This window comes from Aedes albopictus, chromosome 1, assembly GCF_035046485.1.
Source record: "Aedes albopictus strain Foshan chromosome 1, AalbF5, whole genome shotgun sequence".
Taxonomy (NCBI): Eukaryota; Metazoa; Arthropoda; class Insecta; order Diptera; family Culicidae; genus Aedes; species Aedes albopictus.
In genome coordinates, this window is record NC_085136.1 from 327,364,780 (window position 1) to 327,384,735 (window position 19,956).

Here is a 19,956-nt window from a genome sequence, read left to right on the forward strand (position 1 = left end):
TCAATCCACCGGAAAATTCGGTTGAAACGCTTAATTCACTTCGTCAAATTGTCAACACGCTATTCGCGAGTGTCAGTGATGTTGCCGTTAAGTCAGTGAACCAATCAGTGAACAGTGATCGAGGTGCAATTAAGAAAACGCCACAGGTGCTATCAGCTACGCAGGTGACTGGCATGCAGGATGGATCAGCAGCAATTGGTATTGCAAGTAATTACCCAACAGAAAATGAAGGACACCAGCAACAACTCCCTCAGCTTCCGTTGCTGGGAACTCCAGAAGGAACAGGGCGTGGCCGAGGAAGAGGATCTGTTACGCCACAAAGGACATCGCTCAATCAACGCTTCAACAGCAGCAGTATGGACGAGATCCGACGAGCATCTGGAGAGAATATGGCAAGACAGGACCAGAGAAACATCGACAGTGGAGATATATACAACCAACTCCGAAACGATCTGATCAACGATTTGGTACGGCTTCACGTACAACGAGGAGAGCGTACAGGACTAGGAGAAGAGAGGCGAATACAAAAAGCAATCCACAATTGGCCCTTTAAATTCAGGGGTGAAAAGGACACAAAATCGTTAAATACGTATCTGGATCGGGTAGAGTCTTTTGCGATGTCGGAAGGGGTGAGCGAAGAGGTGTTGCTAACATCGGTAAAGCACCTTCTTCAAGACGATGCACTGGATTGGTACGCACGAGCAATTTCTCAAGGTCTCCTTACATCCTGGGAAGCGTTCAAAGAAGAGATTAGGAGGGAGTACTTGCCAGCAGAGTACGGGCAGTTTATTCGAGCGGAAGCATTCTTTCGCTACCAGGGACAAACAGAACCATTTGTGAAGTACTACAGAGAAATTGTTTCACTGTTTCGTTTTGCTCAGCCGAAGATGTCAGAAACAGAAAAGTTTTTCATTGTAAAGAAAAACATGAACGCAGAATATGCACCCACGGTGGCAGCAGCCAGACCACGGACTCTGGAGGAGCTTGTGGAAGTTTGCGCGAGCTATGATGACACCAAACTGCTTCTGAACAGGCAGCAGCGGCGGGTTACTATACCGCATGAGTCGTTGCTCGAACCAAATCTAGCGACACCGGCTCCAAACGCACCGCAGAGACATTCAGGAAACGCATCATCTTCGCAAAGGTTTGGAAGAATACACGCCGTGGAGTTAGAGCAGCTAGGCGAATCACATACACTTCAACCGTATACCCAGGCGAATCAGGCGGCGGAAGGGGATGAAGAGTACTGGCACCTAAAAATGGATCAGCTGATGGAACAAGTCAACGCAATCCGAACATACGTGGACCGTAGATACAAAAAAGAGGCATCAACAAGTACTACTACACCAAAAACGGAGTGGCAGCGTCCTACGCCCAGGTTTCCACAACAGGCTCCTCAGCAACACTTCATACAACGTCAACTAGATCAGCAGTCCGGTGCAGCGACGGCATTACCCCAGCAGCAAACATGGCAACAGGAGAATCATCAGCAGCCGCCGCGATACCGTCAGCTTGGTGCTACACGAGCAGCGGATCAAGAAACGCAGGAAAGGAGTCGAATGCAGGTAGTCTGTTGGAATTGCGAAGAGGACGGTCATCGTCATGCCGATTGCAAGAAGCCACAAACGTTTTTGTTCTGCCATGGATGTGGAAGAAGGGGCTATACCTTACGCAACTGCTACATATGCTTAGCTGAAGCGGAAAACATGGAGGCGGGGAATCTTCAGTAGAGGGACGAGAATCTCCGCAATCATCAGACCCCCTCGCAGAAACTATAAAACTTGCAAACGTAGGCGCTATAATCGTAAATCCAGGAAAAGACAACAGACCACATGCCATTATTGGAGTGCTGGGAAGGGAATTGACAGCCTTACTTGATAGTGGTGCAAACTGTTCGTTATTGGGAGGAAAGTATGTCAACATAGTGGAAGAGCTGGGTCTAAGAAAAGGTGCAGTCGTAGGAGGTATCAGGACAGCGGATGGTACGAGGCACACTATCACAAACTTCGCTAGACTTCCAATCGCATATAACCATCGTAATGAAATGCTTTCAATGCTCTTAGCACCATCCATACCGGACTGTGTTATTTTAGGTATGGATTTCTGGGAGAAATTTGGAGTGAAACCTATTTGCTGCGCGCTGCAATCAATTGACATCGACGAAATGCAAGAGGAAGAGCCGATGAAAATCCTGAATTCGGAACAAAGTCAACAACTAAGGGAAGTGGTTGAGCTGTTTCCAAGGGCAGAAAAAGGAAAACTCGGGAGAACAGACCTCTACTCACATCGGATCGACGTTGGGAATGCTGAACCAAAAAAGCAGCGCTATTACACGATGTCCAAGTACATATTAGACGAGGTAAACCGTGAAGTGGATAGGATGCTGGAATTGGACGTTATAGAAGAAGCCATGTTCTCCCCGTGGAATAACCCGCTAGTAGCTGTGAAGAAAAAAACGGGCAAATACCGAGTTTGTCTGGATGCCAGATACTTAAACTCCATCAGCATTAACGAAGGCTACCCCATACCACAAATTGCAGCTATTATCAACAACCTCAGTGGCTGTTCGTACATTTCTTCAATCGACTTGAAGGATGCATTTTGGCAACTGCCTCTCGACAAGTCCTCACGACCACTAACAGCGTTCACAATACCCCAACGGGGCCACTTTCAGTTTAAAGTGGTTCCATTTGGACTCTGCACTGCAAGCCAAGCCTTAGCACGCCTCATGAACCACTTATTCGTGGATTTGGAACCACAGGTATTTTGCTATCTGGATGACATCATCATCTGTACACGGACCTTTGAAGAACACATTGCGCTGCTTAAGGAAGTGGCTCGGCGCTTGAAGCAAGCTAAACTAACCATCTCTCCAGAGAAGTCAAAATTTTGCAGAGCAGAAATGAAATACCTGGGATATGTTCTCAACGAGCAAGGGTGGAATGTGGATCCAGAAAAAATCGAATGTATCGTCAAGTTTCCAGCACCAACGTCAAGGAAGGAGGTTCAGAGGTTCTTGGGCCTTTGCAATTGGTATAGGCGTTTCATTGCTGACTTTTCCAGGCTAGCTGCACCTTTAACAGAACTAACGAAAACGAAGGAGAAATATAGGTGGACCGCAAAAGCAGAAGAAGCCTTCTTAAAACTGAAATCCGCTTTAGTATCTGCTCCAGTTCTCACGATGCCGGATTATGCGAGGCCTTTCAGCATAGCATGTGATGCAAGTGACGTAGCCATCGGTGCTGTACTGACGCAGGAGGTAGAGGGTGAAGAGCATCCGATAAGTTATTTCTCCCAAAAGTTGTCGCCGTCCGAACGAAAATACTCCGTGACAGAGAGGGAATGCTTAGCGGTAATAAGAGCAATCGAGAAATTTAGAGGGTACATAGAAGGAACTAAGTTCACTGTCTTCTGTGACCACGCAGCGCTAAGTTATCTGAAGACTATGAAAAACCCAACAGCCCTCATGAGCAGATGGCTCTTACGCTTAAATTCATTCGACTTTGACATAAAATACAGAAAAGGAGCCTTCAACACCGTTCCAGACGCCCTATCCCGCATCGTATCAACCATGGTCTTTTCGCTGGGTAGCTCCAAAGATCCCTGGTTTGAGAAAATAGTAGAAAGGGCGAAGGAAAATGAGGCCAAATTCCCTGATTTTCGCCTCATCAACGACGAACTTTATAAGAACTGCAGCAGCAAGGACGAAACTGGTATTGCGGTACACAAATGGAAGAAAGTCGTCCCGATGGAAGAAAGGATAGAGTGCATAAGAAGGTTCCACGATACTGAATCCGCCGCGCACCTGGGATTCCACAAAACATGGCAAAAGCTTCAAACCTACTTCTACTGGCCAAAAATGATGCAGGACGTTTCCGATTATGTGAGGAACTGCGGAATTTGTAAGGCGAGCAAGGCACCGAACTCGACGATGATGCCAAACATGGGAGGACCAAAGCCGGCTCGAATACCATGGGAACTAATATCCATCGATTTTGTGGGTCCCTTCACTCGTTCTCGGAAAGGCAACACAGTTCTACTGGTCGTCGTGGATTGGGTTACAAAGTATGTGGTAGTGAACCCCATGAAGTCGGCCAACGCAGTGGAAATGGTACGATTCCTGGAAGAAGAAGTATTTCTCAAATTCTCGCGCCCACGAATCATTCTTTCTGATAATGGCAAACAATTCCTGTCGGTCGCATTTAAATCCTTGTTGTTAAAGCACAGAATCGAACACATGAGGACAGCTTTTTACTGCCCGATGGTCAACAATTGCGAAAGAGTCAACAGAGTATTGATTACATGCGTACGAGCACTGCTTAACGAGGATCATCGTGCTTGGGATGAACAGCTTCCGGCAATAGTAGCAGCAATTAACAGTGCCAAACATGATTCAACAGGTGTCAGTCCTCACGTAGCTAATTTTGGCCGTGAGTTGATTCTCCATACAGATTTGTACACCCAACAAAACCTGAACACTCCAGATGACCCTAACGTAGCACAGGACATCCGGCTCTCAACGATTCGTCGCATCCAGGAGTTTGTGGTGCAGCAGATTCGCCTAAATCACGAGAGGACAAAGCAGCGATATGACTTGCGAACAAGAGCCGTATCGTTCCAAATAGGAGATGTTGTCTGGCGCAGAAGCTTCACACTATCATCGAAAGTGGACCATGTCAACCGGAAGTTAGACCCAAAATTCATCCCGGCAATTGTGAGGGAGATACGTGGAAGTAATTTGTATACTCTTGAAGACATCGTCACAGGAAAACGTGGCCAGTATCACGCCAAAGACATAAAGGCCAACTAAGCTCAGAAGCTCTACTTCAGTCCCAGAGAAGTAGTCGCTCACCAACGAGAGGTTCGCATACTAGAACCTCTGTTCTACAGCTATGTCCATGGGTAACACCTGTCAACAAAGAGCCGCAGGCCTTGAAAACACCGGAAAGGGAACACCAAGTAGTCAGACGTGATGAGCAACAACAGTTAGATTCCTACCTCTCCGTCTTGATGAAGCACCTCCACCAACACCAACAGGATGCTTAGACAACGACTTCGCTAGGTTTTCACCGGCATCCTACCTAATCAGCAAGCGCCAAGACCGTCACTGAGGAAACAGATGAAGCAGAGAAATCACTGATCTGAAGGCGGCAACAATTTAGTCGATGGGTCCATATGACAGTTCAAAACGGCACAACAAATCCCAAACTTAAATTAGTAGTTGAAATGTAGGGGTTCGGCAAGAAATTCTTCCCGGGTACTACCCAAAAGTAACGCGACCCGAGGCGCGGTAAAACCTCTCTACATGGGCTCTTGTCGATACAGGAAACTAAATCCTCCTTTCCCGTGATCATTCACAACTACAAAATCCAAAATTTCAAAGTGTAAATATGTACAGCTAATAGTAGACACTCGTGCATAGTAGAATACACTTATCTTAGCCCTTTTAGCCTTTAAGGGATTAAGAGTAAATTGAATGTTAGTCGCAACACAGTACAGAATTAAAGCAGCTGGATTCAAGAACTTTATCGGAGACTTCTGGCCATTTGAAATGGCGTGCGATCAAGCCACATTTACCAGGACTCGCTGGTGTTACCATTGGAAATTAGACGATAAGTACGATAATTAGATGTAAGTGAATCTGGCAGGCAAGAGGCTTGCGTTATGCTTATGACATACTATGGGATCTACCCAAACTCTTAAACTACTTGATCTTTGCGTCTCCGACCGACTTCTTATGGAAAGTAGCTTAAATTTTTCATGAGCCAACTTTTATTGCCTCATGAAAAATTTTTTCGTTGCGACAGTGTGTGTTACGTTTAAGTATTTAGCCTAGGAATATGAAGTCTAAATTCATGAATTTATACCCGAAATCTAGAAAACTCAATAAACATGTATATTGATAATTAAAATGCGCCACAAGGGAATACATGGTCTAGCTTGAACATGAGAAAAGAAAGAAAATTTGCCTGCAAATCGCTGGCACGTACCTTCGCCGTTGCCACACATACACCAATCAGACACTATTTCCGCTGGCATCAGAACATCTATAGGTCCTCGTCGTAGGCGGTCACATAGTGTCCGAAACAGCAGAAAGCCCGTTTTACAAGTGGTGAGACGCTGAAAACCCATTCGGCAAGATTCGTAAGTTGAACATGATTCGCAGCAGAATTGCGCATAACACGAACCCTGAAAACTTCCGCAGATCCCTTCCGACCGATCAAGACCGTTCAACAACGTGCTCGACGAGGGACGGGCTTCGCTGGGTAATCGGAGAGAATCCGTTGAAAAGATGGAGAAACCATAGGCATCACCTGGTCACCACAATATTACGTTTTTTCGCAGATCTCTAGTCCTCAGAAGAAACCTACAGACAGGACGCACGTCCACGCTGTACGCGGTACCATCATCGGCACGGTGGTGTATCGAGGCTAGACGCCGAGGCTAGGGCGGGCCAACCTACAGTAACGATAACAGATCTTCGAGGGCAGAAAACCTGTCTAACACGTGAGTGCGATGTCGATCCGAAGTAGACTTGCTTTATCAAAACGATTTCTTTCTCCAGTGCTCGAATCTCAGCATTACCGGGAAGCTCCAACAATTGCACGTTTCCGATCGACATAGGAAAGAACGAAGGCGAGGTAATTCCATTAAGCTAAATTTGCATCACGTGAAAGTTCTCACGATCAGTTCCGACTTCCAAACAGGTCCAGGATAGAACGATCACCCTACACGGGAACTCACTGGCACCCCATATTGACACCAAGCAGTCGCGGCAAGAGCGAGAATCGTGTACGCCCCAGCAATCGTGTATATGCAGATCCACACACACACAACGAACGAAGCCTTCCTACTGTAGGAGGTAAGTCGTGGACGCGCCCGCTATGTACGACCAAGAGTAATGTGTTTTCTGCCTCAGGGCTTTGTTTGCAGGCGTCGGTTCGGTAGTGCATCACGAGAGTGAGGTGTGTAGTGTCGCCGGGATCCACGATACAGCGCGGTGTTCGAGAAATTAACCGTCGTCGTGTGGGGACGGAGAAAAACACGACGCCGGCAGTGGTTGCTGAGACGTGAGAGTGCATTCGCGAGATTGTGGGTCGTGTGATGACCGTGAGCCAGGTCGATACGGAGGAATAGTGGTGTGAGTGAGCGCAGAATACAGCTTCAACTTCAGCCGTGGTGTTGCATGGTGGTGAGTGACGCGGCAGACGGCGAGTGGCGATGCATGCGAGCGACGGTGCGGCAAGCCGAGAGAGCGACATGCAGTTGCAGTAGAGGATTAAGTAAACAAACGGGCCCGTGAGTAAAAACCCATTATGCATTTATTGTAAAGCGATGCGCATTTGTACTAGGAGGCGCAGTAGGGAAAACAGGCTAGAATAATATGTACGTAGGAGAAAATATATGCCAGACAATGTTTAGTATTTGTGGTTTTGTGTTTTGGGCTTTTGATCCGCTTTTGTTTTGAGCTGGTCGGCAATCGATTCGTGTCAATTCTACGATCGATTAAAATTCGTTATAAATTTCCAAATTAAGTCCAAATAGATTTCTTGGTGTAATTGTTGACGAATTTAATAAGCTTTCTGACATAAATGCTGAAGGAATTGATGGAGAAACTACTGTCTTAATTACGAAAATGCTTGGGGATATGTTGAGAAATCCTAGAAGGAATATTTGAGGGGATATTCAAACAAATAGAAAAACGTAATTCTAATGATTTTTCAAACAAAATTGGAAAAAAGTGAAGTGAATCTTAAGTTTTAAATAGTTTTTTTTTTCGTTAGAGACGTGTGCAAGTATTTGTATAACTTCATTACAAATTGGCAAAATGCGAAAGAAAAAGCAGTCTTCAAAATTTTATTCACCAGGACTTTTTCCACAATTTTTTGCATAATTTATACAAAAAAAAAATCAAAACCTCATATTTTTTCTAAAATTTTGTTTTCATTTACTTTTATTATTTTTATTCTGCACTCACGAGTCAAATAGTTGTTAATGATTTGTTAAAACGATAATATTTGTTAATTCCCTGTGCTCTTCTAAATCATATAAAAAATTCATTCATTAATGTCAAGTAAACTATTTAGATTAAAAAGCTAAAAAAATAAAAATTCATATCAACTTATTTTAATTTATTCTAAAACCTACTTCAATCCTTAATTAGTCTTCTTGTTTCCCCTTAAAACATGCTTTTACTACCTTTACTCAATTGTTTACAGTGTGAAAAACTAGCTAGTTAGTAAAAATTTACAAATAAAAAAAAAGTAAAAAAAAAACAAATATCTTTTCACTTTTCAATACTCTCTTCAATACTCCCTCTCTAAAGTCCTGCCAAAACCAAAACCTCATGAAACAACGCTCTAAATATTCCTAGCGAAACCTTCTTGTAATTTAATTCCCCTTTAACTTAAACTTAAATTTATCTTGGAATTCAAGCATTTAAAAAAAATATAAATAAAAATATAAATATTCACGTCCCTTCTTCACATTGAATCCTATTTTCAACCGTTACCCACCACATCCTTGTTCTAAAACTACAATCAAGGGAGTGTAAAATCCTCTGACCTAAAAGTAACTCCGATCCACCCCACAAACCGCCCAACATGAACTTTCTTCAATTCAACCATCGTTTAAGTTTCCTCAAAATTTATTTTGAAACCCTGGAACACCTGTATATGAAATCGTGTCAAAATATATGAGAATATCTCTTCAAATCATCCTTGAAACCCTTTAGCGCTCCTGAAATTATCCAAAGGCTTCCCTGAAACCTCATTTTTATCCATTATTCTTTTCAGTATTATGTTTTAAATATTTTTTTAATTTTTTTGACATTTTGTCTTCATACCTGTTACTAGAGGACATCCATGAAACATCAAAACCTATTCAATTTATTCAAAACTCACTTGCATTTTATGTAAATAAAGTTTTAAAAACATTTTTATGAATTTATCTAGGAATTTCAACAAAAAATCATCTTGCAGTTTAATTCGAAATTTACTACAGGATTCGCAAAAAGTTAATTTACTATCACATATGAATTCACGATTTTTTGGTGAGTTTTATCCGACATTTCTGTATTACTCCTGCTACAAACTGACTTTCGATTTCAGCCGTTATTTCTTTAGAAAATTGAATTACGTATTTGCCCAAACCCTACCGCTGTGATTAGTATAAAATGCAAGTGGGAAACTCATTTCCCACTACTCGAGCAAAAGTTGGCAGCAAAAGTTGGCAGCACCTTTCCAGATCCCTTACGGGATTCTGTTGGAATTTCTGATGGGATTCTGTTGGAATCCCTGACAGGATTCTGTTGGAATCCCTGACGGGATTCTGTTGGAATCCCTGACGGGATTCTGTTGGAATCCCTGACGGGATTCTGTTGGAATCCCTGACGGGATTCTGTTGGAATTCCTGACGGGACTCTGTTGGAATCCTTGACGGGATTCTGTTGGAATCCCTGACGGGATTCTGTTGGAATCCCTGACGGGATTCTGTAGGAATCCCTGACGGGATTCTGTTGGAATCCCTGACGGGATTCTGTTGGAATCCCTGACGGGATTCTGTTGGAATCCTTGACGGGATTCTGTTGGAATCCCTGACGGGATTCTGTTGGAATCCCTGACGGGATTCTGTTGGAATCCCTGACGGGATTCTGTTGGAATCCCTGACGGGATTCTGTTGGAATCCCTGACGGGATTCTGTTGGAATCCCTGACGGGATTCTGTTGGAATCCCTGACGGGATTCTGTTGGAATCCCTGACGGGATTCTGTTGGAATCCCTGACGGGATTCTGTTGGAATCCCTGACGGGATTCTGTTGGAATCCCTGACGGGATTCTGTTGGAATCCCTGACGGGATTCTGTTGGAATCCCTGACGGGATTCTGTTGGAATCCCTGACGGGATTCTGTTGGAATCCCTGACGGGATTCTGTTGGAATCCCTGACGGGATTCTGTTGGAATCCCTGACGGGATTCTGTTGGAATCCCTGACGGGATTCTGTTGGAATCCCTGACGGGATTCTGTTGGAATCCCTGACGGGATTCTGTTGGAATCCCTGACGGGATTCTGTTGGAATCCCTGACGGGATTCTGTTGGAATCCCTGACGGGATTCTGTTGGAATCCCTGACGGGATTCTGTTGGAATCCCTGACGGGATTCTGTTGGAATCCCTGACGGGATTCTGTTGGAATCCCTGACGGGATTCTGTTGGAATCCCTGACGGGATTCTGTTGGAATCCCTGACGGGATTCTGTTGGAATCCCTGACGGGATTCTGTTGGAATCCCTGACGGGATTCTGTTGGAATCCCTGATGGGATTCTGTTGGAATCCCTGACGGGATTCTGTTGGAATCCCTGACGGGATTCTGTTGGAATCCCTAACGGGATTCTGTTGGAATCCCTGATGGGATTCTGTTGGAATCCCTGACGGGATTCTGTTGGAATCCCTGACGGGATTCTGTTGGAATCCCTGACGGGATTGTGTTGGAATCCCTGACAGGGATTTGTTGGAATCCCTGACGGGATTCTGTTGGATTCCCTGATGGGATTCTGTTGGAATCCCTAACGGAATTCTGTTGGAATCCCTGACGGAATTCTGTTGGAATCCCTGACGGGATTCTGTTGGAATCCCGATTCTGTTGGAATCCCTAACGGGATTCTGTTGGAATACCTGACAGGATTCTGTTGGAATCCCTGACAGGATTCTGTTGGAATCCCTGACAGGATTCTGATGGAATCCCTGACAGGGTTTTGTTGGAATCCCTGACGGGATTCTGTTGGAATCCCTGACGGGATTCTGTTGGAATCTCTGACGGGATTCTGTTGGAATCCCTGACGGGATTCTGTTGGAATCCCTGACGGGATTCTGTTGGAATCCCTGACGGGATTCTGTTGGAATCCCTGACGGGATTCTGTTGGAATTGTAGGATCTAGTAATCATAGAAATTAATGTTATGGGAATAAACGTCATTCAGTACTAAACCATCGGCCTCGTCACTACATTTGGCGACGACCGGAAAAAAAAAAGAACTGAAGCGTGAATTCTGGAGCGAGCAGGAGAATTATCAACCCAAATCAGGAGATCTGAAGAAAAATGGCATTTTCTATGGTAAGCATTGTGGAAAACAAACAATTAAAAATGTCGTGAAATGTGATAAAACTTGCAGCCATTGGTTTGTGAAAAAGGAAGCCCGACGTATTCGGGATAAGCCTTCATGTACGTAGTGAGACCCGGGACGCCGGGATGCGCCTCACAGATAAACTGAACGGAGGCCCGCCAGACGGGATGATCCTCCAGTGAGACCCGGAAGATACGGGATGGCTCTCACAGTGAGACCCGGAAGACCCGGGATGGCTCTCGCTGTGAGACCCGGAAGATCCGGGATGGTTCTCACAGTGTCGCGTGTTGAGGCCCGGTTTTCGGGATGGCCCTCAATATTTTCGAGAGACCCGTATGATCGGGATGGTTCTCTCGAAAGAGGTTCAGTTTGAATTGAGGCCCGAATTCGGGATGATCCTCAGTACATGGAGAAATCCTGGAGAAATCAGGATGACTCAGGAAAGCTCGAACCATTGGCTGAAAGGATGTCATTTTCACGAATGAATATTTTCTCTGCTAAATTGTTTGATTTCCATAGCAACGGTTACTAAGATTACACATGTATAAGTCAATGGGTATCAATTTCCTACTTTGAATCAGATCAACCAAATCGTCCCTCCGTTCGTGGAAAATGATGAAGGTTCCCCGGCCATTCGCTGGGAAAAGTGGCGGGAACACTTCGAAGCGTATCTGGAATGGAAAAATTTTGTTGATCATGAGGAAAAGTATAAAACGTTGATGTTGTTCGGTGGCTCGGATGTGCGCAGAGTAGTTTCGAAACTACAGGTAGATGGATCACATCCGATGGACAACCGTTACCGTGCTGCTCTCCAGTTGTTGGACGAATACTTTATTCCCCGTGTATCCAGAACCTTTGAGAGGCAAAGATTTCGGCAAATGATTCCGGAGGCCAACGAAAAACTGGACAAGTACGTGATTCGTTTGAGGAAACAAGCAGCTAACTGTGGATTTGAAAACCAAACGGACAACATGATCATCGACCAGATCGTATCGACCGCTAAAGATGACAAGCTGAAGCGGAAATGGTTAGAAAAGGATTATACACTGGACGAAGTTCAAGCTATGGCCAGAGCTCAAGAATCAGTTCAATTGCAAATGCACGCCTGGGGAGAAAACGACACCAGCAACGTCGTGAAGGACGCAGTCAATCAGGTGCAAGGCGGAAACCCAAGCTCCACATTCCGTAATACAAAGAACCGCCGAATGGATAAGACCGATACGTTACATGCAAACAGATGTTCCCGGTGTGACGGACGGCATTCTTCAAACGACCCAAAATGCCCAGCTGTGTCCCGTAGATGCAAAATTTGTCGAGAGGTCGGACATTTCGCCCGGTGTTGTCGAAGAAGTAAGTCGAAGCAAAGCCACCAAAGTACTCCGGTTCAGAAGCAGAAAAGATTCGTTCGTGAGGTTGCTGAAGGCGATATTGATGAGCAGGTTGATTGCCCGTCAACATCTTCGTCATTTGATCTGTTTCACTTGGGAGCGACGAAGCGATTTGTGTCAGCAAAGGTAGGCGGTGTTAGCCTGAAAATGATCATCGACACAGGTGCGGAAGAAGATATCCTCAGTGAAAACGACTGGAAGATGTTGAAAGCTACAGGATTCGAGGCATACGGAATCAAGAAGGGAAGCAATAAAGTGTTCCATGCGTACGGATCCAAGGCTCCGCTGGTGGTTTTGGGAGAAGTAAAAACAGACATCAGCTTCGAAGGAAGGAACGTTGATACCACACTGTACGTAATTCGAGGAGGAAAGTGTTCTTTACTGTCAGCAGACACGGCCGTTAAGCTAGGCGTCATCAGGTTCTTGAGCATTGTTGAATCTGAACCGTTCCCGCGCATTACCGGTAAGCCTTGATTTACTCTTATAATTTTTATAATAAACCTTCCTGTATTATCTATTTGATTGGGTATGATGTTTTGATAATGCAGGAATACAAGCTAACATAAAAATAGACAAGACTATCCCCCCCGTTCGTCAAAGTTTGAGACGCATTCCATTTCCCCTGGAAGAGATGACTTTGCTTAAGTTGAGAGAATTAGAAAAGCAGGACATTATAGAGCGAGTCACTGAAGCATCTGAATGGGTATCTCCAATGCTAGTAAAACGTAAAAGCATTAACGAAGTCAGGATTATAGTAGACCTTCGCGAGGCGAATAAGGCTGTAGTCCGTGAGGTTCATCCACTTCCAACACTAGAACAAATAACGAGGAAGATCGGCGGGAATGTAATATTCACAAAGCTAGATATAAAGCAAGCTTTCCACCAAGTCGAACTTAAAGAGGAATGTCGCTATATAACCACGTTTATCAGCCCAATTGGTTTGATGCGTTACAAGAGATTGATGTTTGGGTTATCCGCGGCCCCTGAGTTATTTCAAAAGGTCATGGAAACCATATTAGCTGATATGCCATGGTTAATAGTATTTATTGACGATATCCTCATTCCGGCAAAAGATGAGGAAGAGCTAGCCCACAGAACAAAAATGGTACACACGCGCTTACAAAAATACAACGTTCTGCTGAACACATCTAAAGTAGAAGCAGCTGTCAGAGAAACAGATTTCCTTGGATATCATATCTCGGGTCAAGGAATATCTGTAGCACAAGATAAGCTTGAAGCCATCAGGAAATTGCAACCACCAAAATCTGCGGAAGAAGTTAGGAGTTTCTTGGGTTTAGTTAACTTCGTTCACCGATATGTTCCAGATATGGCAACTATCACCTACCCACTGAATCTACTGACAAGAAAGGGTACAAAGTTCAGTTGGAATAACACGCACCAAAAAGCATTCATGGAAATCAAAGAAATTTTATTAAAGGAGGAAACTTTAGGGTACTTTGATGTTAATGATGATACTTTCGTGATCGCTGATGGTAGTCCCGTTGGCTTGGGCGCAGTTCTCGTCCAAAAGAATGCGTCAGGAAATTTCCGCATAATTTGCTACGCTTCAAAAACCCTTACGCCGACTGAACAAAAATACGCCCAAACAGAACGCGAAGCATTGTCTTTAGTTTGGGCCTGTGAAAAGTTTCATCATTATCTATACGGAAAATGTTTCACTCTAATCACGGATCATAAGCCATTGATCGTTATTTTCGGAGACCGTCTGAAACCATCACCTCGCATTGAACGCTGGAAGCTAAGACTAATGTCCTATGATTTCAAAATCATGTACCGCCCAGGAAAGAATAATATTGCCGACCCCCTCTCAAGGCTATGTCAGTCGTGTCCCGATACTGGTCCTAGTTTCGATGAAGAATGCGAAAGGATAATACGATTAGTTGGTGTTGATAGCTGCCCTATTGCACTATCAGTAGAGGAAATTAAGATTATAACACAAGATGATTCGGAACTACAAGAACTCATGAAATGGCTACCGTATAGTTCTAGGCGCTGGCCGAAGACATTGGTAAGAAAACTTTGGTTTTATTTTAGTATAACCATTTGAGTTTCATCTCTTTAATAATTCATATTTCCTATATTAGATGAGATATAAAGCATTAGCAGATAGCCTTTCCAGTGATGGTGTCTTTGTTTACAAAGATCAGAGGATTGTGATCCCTAGAAGTCTACAGAAACGTACACTGGAATTGGCGCACGAGCCGCATCTTGGGATCACAGCCATGAAACGTCGATTACGAACAAAGGTTTGGTGGTCAAGAATGGATGACATGGTAGAACAGTTTGTGAGAAATTGTCACGGGTGTGTTCTTGTATCAGATCCCGATACTCACCCAATCACAAGATCCGAAATGCCTGGTAAACCGTGGGAGAAAATAGCTATTGATTTCATGGAAATACCGAGCGGAGTTCATATACTAGTCGCTACCGATTACTATTCAAGATTTGTTGAAATTGCTATACTTTTATCAATGACTGCTTCGGTAACAATTAGGAAACTCCGCGTAATATTTGCTCGTTTTGGATACCCAGAGGAGATAGTGTGCGATAATGGGCAACCATTTTCTTCTCAAGAATTTCGAAGTTTCTGCAAAACTAACTGTATCAATATTCAACACACCGTTCCATATGCTGCCTTTCAAAACGGCCTAGTGGAACGACAAAACAGAACACTCCTCAAAACCATAAAAATAAGCGCAACCATGGGTAGAAACTGGCGATGCGATCTTCAAGACTTTCTTCACGCATACCGCGCAACTCCCCATTCCACAACAAACTTTTCACCCTCTGAATTGATGTTTGGTTGGAACATTAGAGATAAACTCCCAGGAACACACCGCAAGATTGATGTCCAACAAGCCAGAAGAAATGATGTGAAATCTAAAGAATCGGGGAGGAAGTATGCTGATTGTAAAAGGAACGCCAAACCTTCCGTTATAGATGTCGGGGACCACGTGGTCGTAAAGAACTTCGTGAAGAAAAACAAACTGACATGTACTTTCCATCCTGACCCACACGTTGTAATTCGCCGAGAAGGAACGCGGTTGACCTTGCAGAACTTGAAGACTGGAGTGACATCAAGCCGCCACGTGAACCATACCAAATGTATCCTGAGCAAGAACCCCGTATCTACAGGAGAAGAACATGCTGACAATATTGAAGATACCAGCAAAGATGATGGACCACGGCCGAAGCGTACCAGAACGAAACCAATGTACTTGAACGATTATGATTTAAATGAAATTGGAATTTGCAAATAATACTTAAAGAATTGAGATTGATAATAAAATGAAGGGAGGGATGTAGGATCTAGTAATCATAGAAATTAATGTTATGGGAATAAACGTCATTCAGTACTAAACCATCGGCCTCGTCACTACAGGAATCCCTGACGGGATTCTGTTGGAATCTCTGACGGGATTCTGTTGGAATCCCTGACGGGATTCTGTTGGAATCCCTGACGGGATTCTGTTGGAATCTCTGACGGGATTCTGTTGGAATCCCTGACGGGATTCTGTTGGAATCCCTGACGGGATTCTGTTGGAATCCCTGACGGGATTCTGTTGGAATCCCTGACGGGATTCTGTTGGAATCCCTGACGGGATTCTGTTGGAATCCCTGACGGGATTCTGTTGGAATCCCTGACGGGATTCTGTTGGAATCCCTGACGGGATTCTGTTGGAATCCCTGACGGGATTCTGTTGGAATCCCTGACGGGATTCTGTTGGAATCCCTGACGGGATTCTGTTGGAATCCCTGACGGGATTCTGTTGGAATCCCTGACGGGATTCTGTTGGAATCCCTGACAGGATTCTGTTGGAATCCCTGACGGGATTCTGTTGGAATCCCTGATGGGATTCTGTTGGAATCCCTGACGGGATTCTGTTGGAGTCCCTGACGGGATTCTGTTGGAATCCCTGACGGGATTTTGTTGGAATCCCTGACGGGATTCTGTTGGAATCCCTGACGGGATTCTGTTGGAATCCCTGACGGGATTCTGTTGGAATCCCTGACGGGATTCTGTTGGAATCCCTGACGGGATTCTGTTGGGACTCTGACGGGATTCTGTTGGAATCCCTGACGGGATTCTGTTGGAATCCCTGACGGGATTCTGTTGGAAACCCTGACGGGATTCTGTTGGAATCCCTGACGGGATTCTGTTGGAATCCCTGACGGGATTCTGTTGGAATCCCTGACGGGATTCTGTTGGAATCCCTGACAGGATTCTCTGACGGAATTCTTCTGGAATCCCTGACGGGATTCTGTTGGAAGCCTTGATAGGATTCTGTTGGAATCCGTGACGGGATTCTGTTGGTATGCCGGACAAGATTATTTGTTTTTTTTTCTTACTTAGTAATACTAGCACTTCTTCACAGTTCAGCTTTCGACAAATCTTATTCAGTTAAATGTGGGCTTATAACTTCAACAGCTGCATTTTTCTCCACAATAAAAACACGAACATACAACTTTCTCCTTTTCAAATGTCAGTAAACCCCACTCCAACAAGCATCCTAGCTCTTAATTGCTTTATTTGGACGTCAATTTGTCACCGGGTACCTGTCCAAATATGAACCGAATCACTCAAAACACCGAACAAGCACGTTCCTGCTGCGGGGGAACGGGAAAAAAAAACGGCGGGAGAAGAGGAAAAACAAAACAAACCTCCCGTCATCATCTTGGCAGTAGGCACTACTGCCGCCAACCCAGTAGCCAAGTTAGGCCAAGTTACCGTCGTCGTCGTCGACGCTGCCGTAACTTTGTCTAGCAACAGTTACTCAGTCAGCTAGTTACACACTATGGGTGTGTTGAGGTTGTGGTGTAAAATGTTTCTTTCAAGGTTAAACAACTTACTATGTTCCAAAGAAATATTTCTTTATAAATCGATCACATTGTGAATTTCTATACCCTTTATTTTTAAAAAATGGTAAAAAAATAAAATTTGAAAAAGTTTCAAAAAATTAACTACTTTTTTTAAATTTCAAAATTTTTTAAAATTGTAATTTTATTTTTTTAAATTTTTTAAAATTGTAATATATTTTTTCAAATTTTTTAAAAATTTCCAAATTTTAAAATTTTTAAAATTTTTAAAATTTAAAATTTTATACGTTTATTTTTTTAAATTTTCCCTAACATTTACTTTCTAACATTTCTAAAACACCCTTTAACCGATCATGAAACCTCCATTAATTCCCATTGAATTCCCCTTTCTTCATTTTCATATTTTTTTCTCTTTACCATTTATTTTTATGTTTTTTTTATTTTTAATGTAGTTCTTTTATTTTTTTTTATCTTTGTTATAGAAATCCTGCTCTAGCAGTTTGGAGTAGGATTACTGGAAGAATCTCCACTGGAATCCCGGTAAAGTGTGACTTTAGTGTTGGCTGTCACTCTTTTTCTGCAAAATATGCAAATGTTCAAAGTTAAATTTAAAAAATGATTGTGTTCTAAACACCCAATCATGTCAAAATTGTAAGTCCGTGTCCAAGGGAGCTGAAGTTCTTTAAAATTGTATAGGGACTCAAAAAAACATGACATAATTATGCCGAAAAAATACGTTCCGATTATCTTAAAATCGATGACTTTTGGAACTTGAAGGGTAAAAACTGTGCTCAGAATTTTCCATTTGTTTTTTTTATTGATTGATTGATTTGTCTTTATTAAAGAGACTTTCAGCCCTTGGCTGGTTCATCTCTTTTTTTTTCAATTTCTGATTGGGTATATTTTTGATAACAGATACTTTTTCATTTGATCAATTCATGTAAAGAATAGGTCAAATTAAAAAAATTACACTTATTCGAAAATTATAATTTTTAAAAGTTTTTTTATCCAGTAATCATTTCTGTCCACAGCGAACGCATTTCACCTCCATCTCCCTGATCAACACAGGAAGCCAACCGGAAACAGAACAGAAACAAAAGCAGTGTCGTGGCTTTCGGGAGCAGCCGGTCGTTGGAAGCCAAACCAAACAAAGAGACACTACTGTAGGATAGGGGATAGGGACCGAGAGCCGGGTGGGTGGATGGATGTTTGGTGGTGGACGGACTAGAACACATAGAGACACAGTCAGAGTCAGTCTGTCAGTGAGTTTCACACCGGAGGGTACACAAAAAACGAAGAATAGAAAAGGTTTCACACGGAACGGTCAGGACACAACCATCATCAGTTAGGAGGAGTTGCCTGGTGTAGTAAGGGACAGCGACACAGCGATTCTAGCATATGGGAACTTTGGTGGCCCTGTTTCGGTAAACAGTAACACCGGATTCTGGCGGAAGGGATTTTTCACTTTTTGAATAGAGCATTTCCGATGGCTGTGGCTTCAATATTTGATACTTTAGCTCCTAAGTAGTTTTAGGTTATAGAGAAGAATCATACTTAACTCTCGCAGTGCGTTAGTGTAAGTTTAATACTAACTACACGCTGAAAGTAAAAAAAAAAAAAAATAAAAATAAAACTGAAATTTAAAAAAAAGTTGATTATGGTAATATTGAGTCCGTAATTAGCCATACTTAATATTAGTCGTGGATTATTTTGATCACGACAAGCACGCTAAACGTGTTGTAAAAAAGTTACGTAAAAAATAACAATAAAAATATATTCTGTTATATTTGGGACTTTGTTACTCACATTCAGGTAATGATTAAACAAAAAAATATTCAGCTGCAAGCCAAGGGAAATGATCTATTCATCTAGTGGTTCATTCCGTGATATTCATTGGAAACAATATCGGAGAGGATATCAAAGTATCGCGTGGTAGGAGACGTTGAGTGAGAGTCCAGGAAATATAGGAGGAATCGACTATCAACATCTCAGTACAGAGACAAACACCCACAGACAGACACACACATATAGTTACAGGAAGGAAAAACTACTTACATTCTGCCTTGGTAGCCGGGGGTTTTCTGGTGGCCCAGTTTGTCCTAATGGATCTCGATCCGAGCCATTGTCCATTCATGGCAGCAATTGCATTCTCCGCTTCCTGTTGGGAGAGGGAGAGAGAAGAAGAAAAAAAAAACGGTTATAATCGTGAAATTGGAACGGGTGGACGACGATGGCGGTGGATTGATCGCAGGTTACCGAAATTCGTTTCACCGAATTTGTTGACGTGGTTGGATATAATATGGATCAGTGTTCGACAGAACTATTGCACTTTAGAATATCAGTGGTTTCGATAAATTGAACATTTTTTAGAAAACCTTCATTTATGCTTTCTTATTCTTTTGCATTTATTATTTACCGTTTAGATATTATTAATCAAAAATGAAATCCATAAAATGCTTCCACTTCAAACCGCTGTTCATTCAAGTCCAGCTATACTTGGATCCTTATAGAAGTGTTTTTTTCAGAATTTTCTCAAACATATTCTATTACCCCGGTTGTTCAGTTATTAAAATATTTGAAAATTTTTTGGAAAAAAATCTTAAGGAACTCA

At 43.1% G+C, this 19,956-nt stretch overlaps 1 protein-coding gene across 2 annotated transcripts in view; it reads right to left on the reverse strand.

The window, feature by feature from the left end:
- LOC109423650 (cytotoxic granule associated RNA binding protein TIA1) overlaps positions 1-19,956 on the reverse strand; it is a 775,397-nt gene that overhangs the window by 40,577 nt on the left and 714,864 nt on the right. For both annotated transcript variants that reach the window (XM_029867668.2, XM_029867667.2), the window contains one exon: positions 19,401-19,503. In XM_029867668.2, coding sequence (XP_029723528.1) covers positions 19,401-19,503 — 103 coding nt within the window. The remainder of the gene's footprint in view (positions 1-19,400; positions 19,504-19,956) is intronic.